This window comes from Thermobia domestica, chromosome 1 (assembly GCF_964235325.1).
Source record: "Thermobia domestica chromosome 1, izTheDome1.hap1.1, whole genome shotgun sequence".
NCBI lineage: Eukaryota > Metazoa > Arthropoda > Insecta > Zygentoma > Lepismatidae > Thermobia > Thermobia domestica.
The window spans coordinates 242,441,223-242,455,588 of NC_137454.1; the positions used below are offsets into that span (position 1 = coordinate 242,441,223).

General features: G+C 34.8%; 1 protein-coding gene across 1 annotated transcript in view; it reads left to right on the forward strand.

Annotated features, from left to right (window-relative positions):
* Positions 1-319: 319 nt before the first annotated feature.
* LOC145679239 (phospholipase B1, membrane-associated-like) overlaps positions 320-14,366 on the forward strand; it is a 28,038-nt gene continuing 13,991 nt past the window's right edge. The window contains exons 1-5 of the mRNA XM_081749827.1: positions 320-370; positions 1,948-2,182; positions 3,908-4,134; positions 9,341-9,500; positions 13,737-13,879. Of these exons, the coding sequence (XP_081605953.1) occupies positions 320-370; positions 1,948-2,182; positions 3,908-4,134; positions 9,341-9,500; positions 13,737-13,879 (816 nt within the window). The remainder of the gene's footprint in view (positions 371-1,947; positions 2,183-3,907; positions 4,135-9,340; positions 9,501-13,736; positions 13,880-14,366) is intronic.

A 14,366-nucleotide genomic window follows, 5' to 3' on the forward strand; every position in this document is an offset into this window, starting at 1 on the left:
CACTATCAACAACTTTTTTACTTCTGTGAAACTTGCAGATGAACTTTCTACGAAGAAAACCACAATTGTTGGAGCGATGTGTTTGAACAAGCGAGAATTACCTCCTATAGCACGTGACACCTCAAGACCACGATATTCGACTCTTGCACTAAGAAATGGAGCCAAAACGCTAACAGTATATAAGTGCAAGAGCAAAAACAATGTGGTGATTCTTAGCACAATGCATAGTAATGTGTCTAAAGACGACAGTCCAAAGAATAAATCGAACATTGTCACTTACTACAATATCACAAAATGCGGCGTAGATGTAGCGGACTAGATGCTGAAGAAATACACTACAAGATGTGGAACTCACAGGTGGCCTGTTCAGGTATTTTACAACGTCCTTAACATTGCCGCACTCAATGCTTGGATACTTTTCAAGGAATCATCGCGCTCCAGAATTTAACGCCGAGAATTTTTCTTGCACTGGTGGAAGAACTACGTGTTGATGCTTTGCGCACGAAATGCTATCCGGTTGTTCCAGTACTCACCACAAAACGGAAGAAGCGTGCCTTTCAACTATGCAAGGGACAGAATAAGTCTTCTACTAGTTGTGACGGGATGCCAGTAACCAATTTGTTGAAAATGCGTTGCTGTAACTCTTGAGCGTACTTATTGTTCAACTTGTGCTGATGTCTAACAAACTTTGGAACATATTGTAGTGTGTTCATTAACAATTTATATTCGTGTGTATCATACTCATTTTGTAACATCTTCAATTACAATTTGTAATTTGTTGAGACATGTCGCATTCTATTTTCTTTTTCTTTTTTTCTTTTCTTTTTCTTTTTCTTCCTTTTTTGCTTCCTTACTTATGCAAAATCACATTGTGAAGCAAGTTAAATCTTATATATTGTCATTTTTTACACCATTTATAAACAAAAAATATAGTTTGCTCTTAATAAAGTGTGAATTTCTCTTTGGGGTCAAATTGACTCCCAATGGCGGTTTTAGGTAAATACAAAATCCGGCTGTTCTAGTGTTAAGATAGAAATGTGAAAATTTGTCACAGTTTACTTGTATATATTTTAGAAAAAGTCAGAAAGTTTCAGCTTCGACGTTCCATTGTACGTTGAGTTATGTAAAAGGAAATTGGCCAAAATATCAAAATGACCCTGATGGCGCTTCTAGTGTTAAAGATCATATCTTCATATTTTTTGCAGCCTATAACTCCGAAAATAAGCATTTGTGCACCCAGGTTGGTCTATACTTTTTGTTTTATAATGGTGTCAGGAATCACGTCCCAAGTTTTGTCGGTGTTGGTTTGAAACACCCTGTATTAAATCAAAGGTTAAGGCCTCTAGCCACCATTGCAGCAGGAATAAACGGTGCTAATGTCCTCATTGACCCTTCCTCAATGATTCGAGTTGAAATGACTGAAAAGGATACATAAAAAGTTTAAATGGGGGCAATCATTGGCTTCTTCCTCAAACAAATTTATATTATTTCATTTATTGTGACTTAGGGTTTGGCAGTAGAGGTTCTTGAGGGAAGTCATATTCATAAAAGAGTTTTTGTCTCTACAAACTAAGGGAAGGAAGCGTATCTAATGTACTAATTGCTGGATATAAATGTCTGAAACTATATGATGGTTTCTTTCCTTAGCTTCCTTAGTTTCTTTTCCTAAGAAAGATTCTAATTATAAACACAATACTAATTCAGTTAATTGATATAATCAATGTATATCGTTTTACCATCAATCCAAATTTTTAATATTTTTTCTTAAACACGTAAATATCTATGTTAGAAATAATTAAGCACTTACGGCTAAAAGTTTGTAGTGATCAATTTTTACCGATGTCATTTCTCTCAAGAACCACCTCAGGCTGTATTTACAAAATAACCTATAAAATTCCATAGATGCAGTAAAATGTATTCTTCAATATATATTTTTTTCTTTTTAAGAATGTGAGAAGAAGAAACAGGAGTAGATTCCAACGACCTATTCCTTCATCCTATTCGTTTCCTTGTAAAGTTACAAAATCTAATGAAACACCAACAAGCGTCCATCGCCTTCGTCCCAGTGATATTAAAGTTGTAGGAACAATTGGAGACAGCCTAGTGGCCGGAAATGCCGCTTTGGGAACATTATTTCTGTTCACAAACTTAGTTGAATATACAGGTGTTTCATTTGCTGGAGGTAAGCCAACACTATTAAAAGCTATTTTTGTTAATATTCATAGAATACTCTCTACCAATAAATATGCAATAACAAGAAGACATCATAGGATGTCCAAATATGCAGAATATGAAAAGCATGAAAGGATAAACGACTGATTAGTGCGACAGCGCCGTGAGGCAGCAGATGTCTCATGTATACCATTAAGTGATAGGAAGCGGAGGGTAGTCAGAGACCCAGACTTCAGTGGTAGACATATGTTGGAGTGCTCCATAATCGAATGCGAGAGTCCTTCCAATAAAGATTTCGATATTTGATTCCGGACGAATAGTTTCGTATCGCGAGTGTGGTTTGTCCTTCTCTGACATTGATATTTGTATTGAACTCGATGGGTACAGAAGGGTACTAACCAACGGCATGCCGGATCCCAATGAGCACGCCATACTACATACTGCGAAAGCAGAGAGCTGGCTTTGGCACATCGAAAAACGGTATCACATATACCGATGCAAGCACTGTTGCAGAGCACCTAGTGTTCTCACTAACACTTCAGTATCCTTTGACAGATCAGGGGTACATGCAATAAGTACATTGGTGCAGCTCCGTTGAATCTTTAGCACAAGTATGGAAGACTAAAATGCTATCGCGAACGTATATTAAAAAATGAATCGGAGGACATGCTTTATGCGTATTTGGCTCTACTGTGATACTAATCTGGGTGACACCTACATTTTACATCGCCTAGTAGGTCTGGCAGTGGAAGTTACGGTGTAGTATATTGTTGGATTCCGTGGATGTTCGTGCCTCAAACACATTGACGAATATTTAACCAGCCAGCGGTACATAAACGAGGTGTTTGACTCGATTATGATCCCTTTATGCAGGTTTTGTAGAGGCGACATTCCACATTCCATAAAGCTCATCAGATCCTTAGCAAGATCAAAATAATTTTGAATATGTCCTTCAATTACCGTGACTTTGTGCATTATGGACATGTAGATGAAAAACATACTTACAAAGGACTGCTCTTCGAACATATTTTGTCACCTACATGATGCTCTTCTTTGAAAATGGGCCGCGGTGGCTCAGTGGTAGAGCGTTCACCTCTGGTTCATGGGGTCCTTGGTTCAATCCCAGCACGTGCCAAGGGAGCTTTGTGGTGGACAAATACTGTGTGCGTGGGTTTCCTCGATGTTCTCCATTTCCTCCAATTTCTTTATTCTACCATTATATTCATTTCTCATCATCACATTCTCCTTTTAGCCTCGCCAGCATAATCGTGGGATGTAAAATTTAAATATTTCATTTTTCTCCGTTAAAATGATCAGACCCGTGGAAACCAGGCAACTGTAATAGATTAATATCTCCGTTGTTGCAGCCAAGATCATTGTTTTACGTACAACATGTCATCCTAATGTTTCGTCAAGCTCCATACTCTCCCGACATAGCCTAGTGCCACTTTTAGCTTTTTCCGAAAATCAAAAGGTACCTGATAGGAATGTTTTCACACCCGAAAGAATATCAAACACCACGCGACGGTTGCTCGTAGAGCGGTTTCCGAAAATTGGTTTCAGGTGTGTTTCCAGCAGTGGAAGGTTCATGAACTCAGTGTGCTGAAACAGATGGAATCTAGTTTGAAAGGGATTAAGACGACGAATACTTGTTAGATAATACTTTATTTCCTATTAAGTTAAGAATATTCTTATAAAATGATAATATTGATTTAATATTTATTCATACTTTTAGGAGGAGCAAAAACATGGAGAGAGTATCTGACCATTCCTAACATATTGAAAGTATTTAATCCTGAAGTGACTGGATATTCAACAGATACTGGGTGGGTTTTTGATGATATTCAAGGTCTAAATGCAGCTAAGTCCGCCATAGCCAATACAGACGCCATCAAGGAGGCGAGAGTCATAGTTCACAGGATCAAAAATAACCCCAAAATCGACTTTTATAATGACTGGAAAGTAAGTTTTTTCCTTATTTATTAAAATGTTTATAGCTCTTAAATGTAGTACAATATTAGGAGAGTGTTTAACACAGTAGTAGAGCTGTGGTGTGAATGGTTAACAGGTTTGAATGCATGTTATGAAACATATAGTGAATATCATCGTATATGTAGCTTTTCTCAGTACTGTATTTTCATGTTTGCTCCAACCACTGCATGTTCACCGCCATACCAAATGAAGTTTGTGTCAACAGTTATTTATTCTTAGCACTTGATGATTCTAATGGTATCAAATTCAGTGTGATTTTCTACCCTGTCTATGCTATAGTGTGAGTCAATAAATGTTCGAAGAGAATGATTAGCTTCAACGTCTTCGATGCAGGAGAGCAGGGCTAGATTTCCGGTGGTGGATTTAGTGCAGATTCCACCCCAAGCTGTAGGTCCACATATCAAATTATAATATTGGTGCTAGAATGGACTCTTAAGGTCCACAACAGCCAACGATTCTGTTGTGACAACACTCCGGATATCGAAGGAAAAAAATTAGCCTCAATTTAAGTTTCCGCCTTCTCAGTTCTTTCCTATTTAGAATTGGAAGTATTGTAATGCAATCGTAATTTCATTTCAAAGTCACATCGAAATATCCAAATTTCGTCAGATACGATGACCTTCCCTAAAAGGCTGAATTGCAAGTGGGCAAAGTAGTTTTTCTTCCGACTGACCTTATGCTACTGGGTTAATGATTTTGAGAACCATTTTGTGTATACTTTCTTTATGATTTATTATTTACCGTACATACAAAACTTACTCATTTGATTACTAATGTTCGGCATCTTAGTCATCAATCGTTACACTTTACTGATAACTTCACAGATCTTCTAAATGTTTTCATGTTACAGAACGACGAAGATGTCCATGCACTTCCACATCTTCCTGTAATTCCTTCTACATTTTCGTGGTTATCAAATACTCCTGTGTGTGACATCACTCTATTAATCTTCCATAATAATTAGGGCCGGATTATTGCTTCACAAGCCCTAAGCACACAAAATATTTTAGTGTCCCCATATATATCAAATTCAAAATATAAACAATAATAAACCATATTTTTTTCGAAATTAAACAAAACTTGCTGTAAGATGGAAAATAATGTTTACTTTTGTAAACATCTCCTTGATTTATATTTGAGAAGCTTTCTACTATTCCTTTTAATTGCAAAATCTTTGATCACATCTTCATTCATTACTATTATCAATTAGTATCTATGCAATTTCTATTATTATTATCTCCTCTACGGAGGTTATGTTTTCGACGAAGTATATGTATGTATGTGTTTTCTACTGACTTTGTACAGAAAACATACAAATTTCACAGACTGCATACGAAGTTTCCTCTGCTTTTACTTAGGCTATGTGGGGAGCAAGGGTAATATAATATCAGGCCCGAGCCTAGTGGTGTAGCGTTCTTAGGACCAGATGTTAAGCGAAAGCTTAATACGCGAGACGAAAAAAATTGGAGAAGCTTATTATTATTATTATTATTATTATTATTATTATTATTATTATTATTATTATTATTATATTATTATTATTATTATTATTATTATTATTATTATTATTATTATTATTATTATTATTACCACTATTAATAATAATAATAAACATGATTAAGGTCAGAGTAAACGCCCTTCCAGTAATAATTCCGTTAACGAGTCTATTGGCTTCAATCATTGGTGGGTGAAGTTTAACGATTCACTTGCAGTAGACAGTTGCGTAGAGACGTATGTGAAAATCTGATGTGCTGGTGCGCGCAGCTCCTACGCATGTACACTTCGCAATCCCTATCACTATTAAAATATTCATTATAATTTATGCATAAATATTGAAACAAAGGTATGCATAAAATAAGTTATTTTTCTAATGTTGTATTGTGTGAAAATTTTGTGCGTTGCTGTGAAGGGCGATTAAAAGCTCTCTACATAGGGGCGATTAAAAGCTATCTACATAGCTTTTAAATCTGGCTCTGGCTCTGGTGGTGGGGGTTTCCCTTCGATTTCGTGAGCCTTTGCAGAGGTTTCTTTCTATTATTGCAGTATTGTACCTTATGGACCATGGACGATGACAAATTTGACTATGGGAAATTTCTGCGTATATTTTGCTTAATGTTTAATCCAGGTATTGCTGAGTTAATAGAATTCTTGTTTTTAAATCATTATTTGATTATAAACAAACTATTGTTAATATGTGTAATACTATATATAATAGAGTTTATAAACTCAACTAAACTTACTGATGTTCTATCCTACGAAGATCTAGTATTTGTTGGTTGATGATTTTAGTTTGCTAGTGGGTGATCACTTCAGTGGTTTCCATTGGCGCTATATCTAGCTTTCTAGACCGTAGTTCAGTCTTTAAACTCAAGTAGCTTCTCAATTATTCTATAATGAAAGGGGTTCGGTGCGAAAATAGAGTACTTTTATCGCAAATAAAACCACGGACCATGCACAGCAAAGGTTGGGCTGCAGGAGAGGTATTTTAATATCGTTTCTTGACGCAAAATCAGAACTTCATAAGGAAATTGTATGTTGCAATAATCACTTATTACTATGGAAGACTCAGGTTCGATGTAGTAGCAACGATTTCTCTGTGAATTTCAGGGAGCTCATTCAGCTATGTGTTTTTCGTTGATAGATATCATCTAGTAAGACATTAACGAGCATTTTAATACAAATTAAAATTTATTTCTTTGTGAGGGGCAGTGGTAAAACTCCTACGAATAGTACACCTGGTTTTGTCCCAAGCTATGTGAACTTGTGGTTGGCAATATCATATCCATGGGTTTTGTCGGAATTTTCTCCCAGATTTTCATTCAATGAACTCTTTCATTATCATTTACTTTCGCTAATTATCCGTCTTTAGAATAAAGGACATAACTGTGGTGTTAAATTATATATATTTAACTTAAGGGAGGGCAAACATTCCTTGAGGGGCCACAAAACCACTTAGTCCGAGCAGCTTCGCACCCTTGGTTCGATCCGTAAGTGTGATATCGACTAAAGTTGAATTGTACTTTCAAGTCTTACATACTCTACAGTCTCTACTCTACTTACAGTATTACATACGCAGCTTCAATATTGAAACAGAGTCATAAACTACAAAAAATACGAATTTTAAATCAATCTATAATATGTTATTATTATGTACTAAACAACAAATTTGACAGTTTTGATCTACATGTGCACTTTTCCTTACACAAGTTCTTGTTTCGTCATAAATTATAGTAAAGTTTAAAACAACGAATACATGATGCATACATTATTTATAGATGGAATAAATGTTATTGTTAACTAGAGTCGAGACTTTTGTATCGCTCAACGTATTATCTCCCAAAATATTTCTAAATAAAGTACAATAATTATTGCACAATTGAGCATTTCTCTAATCAAATAAAATTATAAGATTATCAAAAATATGGGTATATATAAAGGAAGAAGTCTTGAATGAGTGAGTGAGTGACGGACTAACTGATGAACGCCCAGGTCAAACCGCTAGAAACTTCAAATTTTGACAGTGCATAGAATTTATTACACAAGGCGTGATCAATGAATGAACTTTTTTTTTTAGCAGCAACTGCTGACGCTACTACAATTTAATGTAATTTGTTCGATAGCCTGATTTTGTTGAGACAGGCAGTGAGTATCAAGTTGGACTCGTGAGTATCATGTTCTGACTTGTCAGTTAGCGTCTAAAGCCATTAGAATGAGCTTGTGTTTACACTGTCTGTCGGGTATCATGGATTTTGAACAACTCGTAAACATCAAATACTGTTTTCAGTTGCAATACAGTGCCAATGAAACTCATGAAATGCTGAAAATGGTTTATGGAGATAATGCTGTAACTCTGAAGACTATTTCCAAGTGGTATAAGAGATTTAAAAGCAAAAATGAGTTGGTAAAAGACGAACAATTTTCGAGACGTCCATTAACTTCAAAAACAGACGAAAACGTGAAAAAAGTGGCAAAAATTGTTCGTTCAAACAGGCGAATAAATATTCGTGAGCCTTCCAAAGAAATAAACATATTTACAGGTCCATCTAAAACATTTTGACAGCGGATTGGCAAATGAGAAGAGTGGGTGCGAAATTCGTTTCCCACACCTCACTTTTGAAAGCACGAGTTTTTGGCCGAAAAAAATATTCCTGTTTGTTGATATCTGCATGGACATCTCCGGATATAGCACCACGCAACTTCTGACTCTTCCCAAAAATCAAAATTGTGCTAAAACTAAGACATTTTGACACCATTTCTGACATTAACAGAGCCACTGAAGAGCAGCTGAACGACCTTTAAAAGAAGCCTTCTAGAAATGCTTCTACTCATGGATCCAACGTTGAGATAAGTGCATTGCTAGCCAAGGACATTACTTTGCACGAGATTATATCAAATTCCATGTAAGCTTATTACTTTGTTTCTAATAAAATTATTCACCGTATTTTTTAATCATACAATGTACCACTAAGGAAGGGTTTTTGGATATTCCGTGAATTAGAGGAATAAGATTGACAATTATTAAATTTAAATATCAATATCTCCGAAACTCCTAAGGTTAGAGACACGAAGTTCGGTATTTAAACTCCCCATTTAAAATAATAAGATATGTGTTTTAGAGTTTGTACTTACACTTTACCTGTAAGGGAAAAAATGGAGATGGGAAAGAAGAAAGATTGGGGCTACAGTTGTTATAATAAGATATCCATGTATCGGAATTTCTTAAGGTTAGAGGCATGAAATTTGATCTTTGGACTTCTCAACTAAAATAATTAAACACATGTTTTAGTTTTCTTAAATGTTTAATCTAAAATCAGGGGTAAAAATGGGGGGGAACGCCTGAGAAAGACGATACCCCACTTCCAAACAATATCTATGACGTCTCCCCACTTCCTAAAATATACAGTGGACAATGATAGGCAGGGGAACGGCGTCCCCCTATTTCTTCAAATCCACTTTTACGCCTGCCTATAATGGAAGAAAAGTGTGTGGAGGTCCTTCCATAAGATGCTCATGCGAAATGTTCGAATTTTGTGCGAGTTGAAACAAATTTTAATGAAAGGTATGGAAGGAAGAATGCAAATAACTGCTTATAGTGATAGATGGGGTTATTTGCAACTTTTTATTTCTTTCAGCAATATTTATCGTATAACCATATATTTTTTCGCATTTTTTTCAGTTAATAACAATAATGATCGGAAATAATAATTTATGTTCATTATCATGTGTGAAACCTGAACTCAATTCCGCAGAAAATCATAGAAAGTCTCTTCAAAAAACTTTGGATTATTTGAAACAAAATTTACCAAGGACTCTCATCAACCTTGTTCCGGTCTTGGGTAAAGTATATTTAGTTAATTATTTCATATTCCACTAAATTTTCTTTAAACATATTAAAATACTATAAATTCCAGAGACCAGGAAAACTCTCTGCACTTTTAATATTATAAAACTTTCCTGAAAGGGATTATTGTATTGTAGTAGGCAGTTTACTCCTGTTGAAGAGTCCAGTTCCTGTAGGACTCACACCATATGAGTTTCGTGAGGAAAGTATAATGTTCTTGAATTTTCTCGGGGTTCTTCCATTTTTCGTGCTAGTTAAATCAAAATGTTTACTTGCTAATAAATCAAACTTATCCTTTACAGCAATAAGTGTTTTTTACTGAAGCTCATGATTTTTTTACTTTGTTCTAAATTAGACAATTGTAGTGATAGAAAATGTAGTATAATGTAAAATGGGATGGGGAAGAAGAATTGCGTGGATGAACAATATTAAAGACTGTAGCAATTTGTTATTAGATCTTGTTAGTGACTGAATCTCAACATGTCAGAAACCGAGCTGAACACTATGATCTTATTTCATATCCTCATTACATCATTTGCTTTGGATATTAAGACATTTGCGAACCACATACCATAGTGCAGTAAGTCTCTATCCTGCTGGAAATAACAGAAGTTCTTCTTTTCATTTACTAGGGAAAGAAACGCCGTCCCCATTAGCTTTTCCAATGCCACTCAGCATTGAGGGTGGTGGTGATGATAAATGTCGATCCGATTAAACAGAGGTTTCATATTCACCACAGCACCATATTGTCTGAAGAAGTCTCTTTGGAAGCGTTCGTCCAGTGAGAATCACGGCCATTCCAATACTTATAATTCTGACTATTAATCTTCCATTAACAACAATAACAACAACAAAATATCTCATCATTGTACAGAATTACTGTAGGAAATGGGCGATTCCTTTCACAAGAGGGCCAGATGCTGAAGTCCGTAGGTCTGTTAATATATTTCCAGAATAGTTTCTGTTTCAATTGGATTTGGTTTTGCCGACAGATAGTGTGCTCTGCACGTTGGACTCTGTAAACATTGCCAACACTATTGTTAATATTCCCTCATTACCAGCAGTTTTAGATCTACCACTACGAGTTACCCACAATACTTACCGTTTTACGGAATTTGGCAACTGCGCTGTATAAATTAGCTAGGGTACCTGAATAGCAGTTGCAAAAGTCGCATCAATTGCACAGTTACCCCTTTCTACCGACTTTAGGATCACTTTGCTTCATCTGTCGTCAGTGCTATCGTTATTTATCTGTAGGAAAGGAAAGTTCTGTTGAGAATCCATGGTTATTATTATTATTAAGTAGTCTAACTTCTGGCAGGTTCTGGGAGTAGTGAAGTGCTTTTTTTATTATTATTATTTTAGTTTTGGGGTAGGAAATGTTTCTTCCACTATTCTCGATCTTCAGCTTCCTCTTTTAACTCCCAATATGTTCTTCTATTTATTGTCATCAATGTTCTTCTTACTCTTCGCTTTCTTCCATCTTCCTTTCTACGACAATATGAAAAAGACGACACAATCCAATTGACCCTCCTGCGAAGGCTGGTGATCTTCTCTCTTATCCTTTTTAAAACATGTTCGCTTGTTACTCTCTCTGTCTATTTTATCTTATTTCTCCAACACCACACTTCGAAGCTCTAGAATATTTCTTTATAACTTACATAATGTCCAAGTCTCTGAACTATACAGTCCAATACTTCGTATATAGCACTTGACCAACTTCTTCCTTAGTCCCATATTAAAAGTAATCTTTTCTTGTTGAATGCTTCTTTGGCTATGTCAATTCTTGACCTGATCTCTTTGGTGCAGTAAGCGTCTCTCGTCAAGATACTTCCCAGATACTTGAAACTATAGACCATCCTTATAGTTCTCAAATCACAAGAAATACTTAAAATCTAATTAACTCAGTGAATTCAAAGGAGTTTCATAATACTATTTTCAGGTTTGCAATTAATCCGTTATTAAAATAACGATTGAATTTTTTAGTTACAAGTGTTGTTAATTTTAATGTAATCAATTAAATTTTGTAGGAGTTGGTTTTTAATTGATTATCGTTGATATAATGATATTCTCAAAGAATCTTTTTGTGCATATATACATATATTCTAAAAACTGTGCTACTATTTTTAAATAGTAGAACTAACAGATCACAAAAATGTATTAAAGACATATTATTTTCTCTACTTTCTCTCAATTTTATAACATTAATTTATTATTTCAATTACTACACTAGCTGAAATATCCCTTCGTTGCATTGGATTAATGGGTTTACGGAAAGTATTAGAATACCTCTTCCTCTAAGGATACGTAGTCCGCCCGTCGCAGACCAACGGTCGCCTTTCTTTACCCTCATGCTGAAAAAGATTTAAATTGTGCGTAAACGTAATCGAGAGCCACTATTCATCTGTCTGACACCAAAAACTATGGATTGAGGACAAATATCGGTCACTTTCGATTATTTCTTATATGATGCCTCTTCCAGTCTCTCACCAATGGTGAAAAGGACGAATTTAGTATTAAATGGCACCGACGATGTTACTATTTACCCCAGCGATCCCGAAAACTATAGATTAGGCATTAATATCGTAGTCTTCGATTAATTTTTCACTACCTCCTAACATTATTCCATGCCGAAAATTGTCGCTATAATTGTCTGACTGTAATAAGATTGTTCTAGGCCTAAAGTTGATAATTATGCCAAATGACGTTTTAATTTGTTCACTAATCACTGCTTAATTCGACTCAAACTCACATTCACTTTAACATACAGACGGGCCATGCTTTAAAATTACTTGGTTTTCAAACAAGTTTTGAGAACAATTTTTCTGTCCATTTACGAAAAATATTTCTGGATCCTAACGTACACATATGTCTGTACGCACATAGAGAAAAATCCTTTCTGCGGACAGCGGTATATTGTACAAATTACGGTATATTCTTGCTTACAATAGAAATCTGTACGGAGCATACGTTATTCGTATGCTACATAGGCACTGCCCTTAGATGTTACATCATGCCGTTGCAAGATGTCTAACATCTAACAGTTTTCCGTATATCACATAAAGTACTTATGTTACCTTCGTCAGCTATATGTTATATACATCCATTTGTATGTGAGATCCTGACCGCCTACATTGTTTCATACGGAAAGTACGTATAGATGGAACACTTATACAGAAAGTAATATAAAACATGCGTTTTCAGTTATACGTCGGCTGTACGTGAAGTCCAAAAACTAATACGTCTGCTGTACGTTAACTCCAAAAACTACAGAAATTACACATGTAACCTATCTTTTTAAGTACGCCACCCACAATTTTTTTCTCAGTGCACCCAGTAGTAGTAGTATTTTTGTGCGTTTGCTATAAACATCTTTTGTTTAGTGTTGAGTTCAAAGCTGCTTTTTCTTCTCTTTTCCACTTTTTGTCTTTTTTATCATTCAAACAGTTTTATTTAATTTAGTGTTACTTCTTTGTTTTTCTAAAATAGTAACGTTATTTTTATTCTATATTTTTCGTCTCAAAAAGCATTTAAAATGTAAAAAACAGCAAAAGATAAAGAAAATCATACAGAACCATGCTTCCGTGGCTAGAACGGACTAACCGTATTTACATTAATTTCAATGGGAAAATATTTTGAGTTTACGAACATTTCGTTTCACGAATAGTGTTACGGAACGGATTAAGTTCGTAAACTACAGGCCCACTGTATATAGATCAGTTAATTCCTTTCCATTAACTTTACAAACTGAAGACCATTTTCAGTGCATAATAATGAAAACTATTACGTTTAATTTTAGTTCTAATTGGTTAATTTTGAACTCAATTTTAATTTTATCCGTTACATTTTTTTACTTTTTTTGAATTTAATTAATTAGTTTCCCTTAATTTTTAATTTTAATACGTTAGTTGATTCATTGATTTTTTCAGCTATGTTTAGTTGATACTCCAGTTCTTTGTGTTTTATAAAAATTAAATCTTGATTCATTGGCGTGTTTGAAGGTGACGACCATCAATCGGTAGTAGTCTGAAATAAAGAGTTTCTCCAATGTATATGCAGTTAATGAATTCTTAATAGCTGATACCTAAATCAACAAGAGTAAAACGGGTGTCATTGAACTTATGATTCATTACTACACACACATATACACAATTTTCTTACCACGAATTTTTAAGTATTTTTATTTCAAGATTTATTTCTAATTATTTATTTGTATTTTTTCCAATTTCAGATGTCAGCGTTGTCAGTCATTACGAGGATAGAACTCCAGAACTTTGTAAATTGACCCACTTACTATTTTGTATATGTTCTACTGTTAGTCTTGAAAAACTTTCAGAAATCTCTAAACAATATCAACAAAAAGAGGAAGAGTTGGTAAGATTTCCATTATTTTTTTTTTGAACGCGTACTAAAGATTAAGATAAAGAACTAACGCTCATATCACTCACAAAAGATGCTCACGCTTGGATACATTTCTACTACTGCCTTTTATACTTATTTGAATATGTTAAATATAATGGAACTATTTTAAAACATATCCCTCCATGAGATTACAAGAAAAATAATCTGAAAATTGGAATATTTTCCTAGCCACTCCAAAGTATGTTCAAAATTATTTTCACTAGGTTTAGCATATTCTAATTAGTGTAGAATACCAAATTAAAAATATTTCCAGGCGTGGACGCTTTGATCATTTGCATAAGCGGTACTTCGGATATCCGAACTTTGAGGTTATTTTCCTCATCATCCCATGGATGGATATACTTTAAATTAGTTTTATTGGATTCAATATCCTCTAATTAGTATATAAAGCACAATTATAAGTAACACTTCCCAAGTGTAACACTCCGATTTTGATATA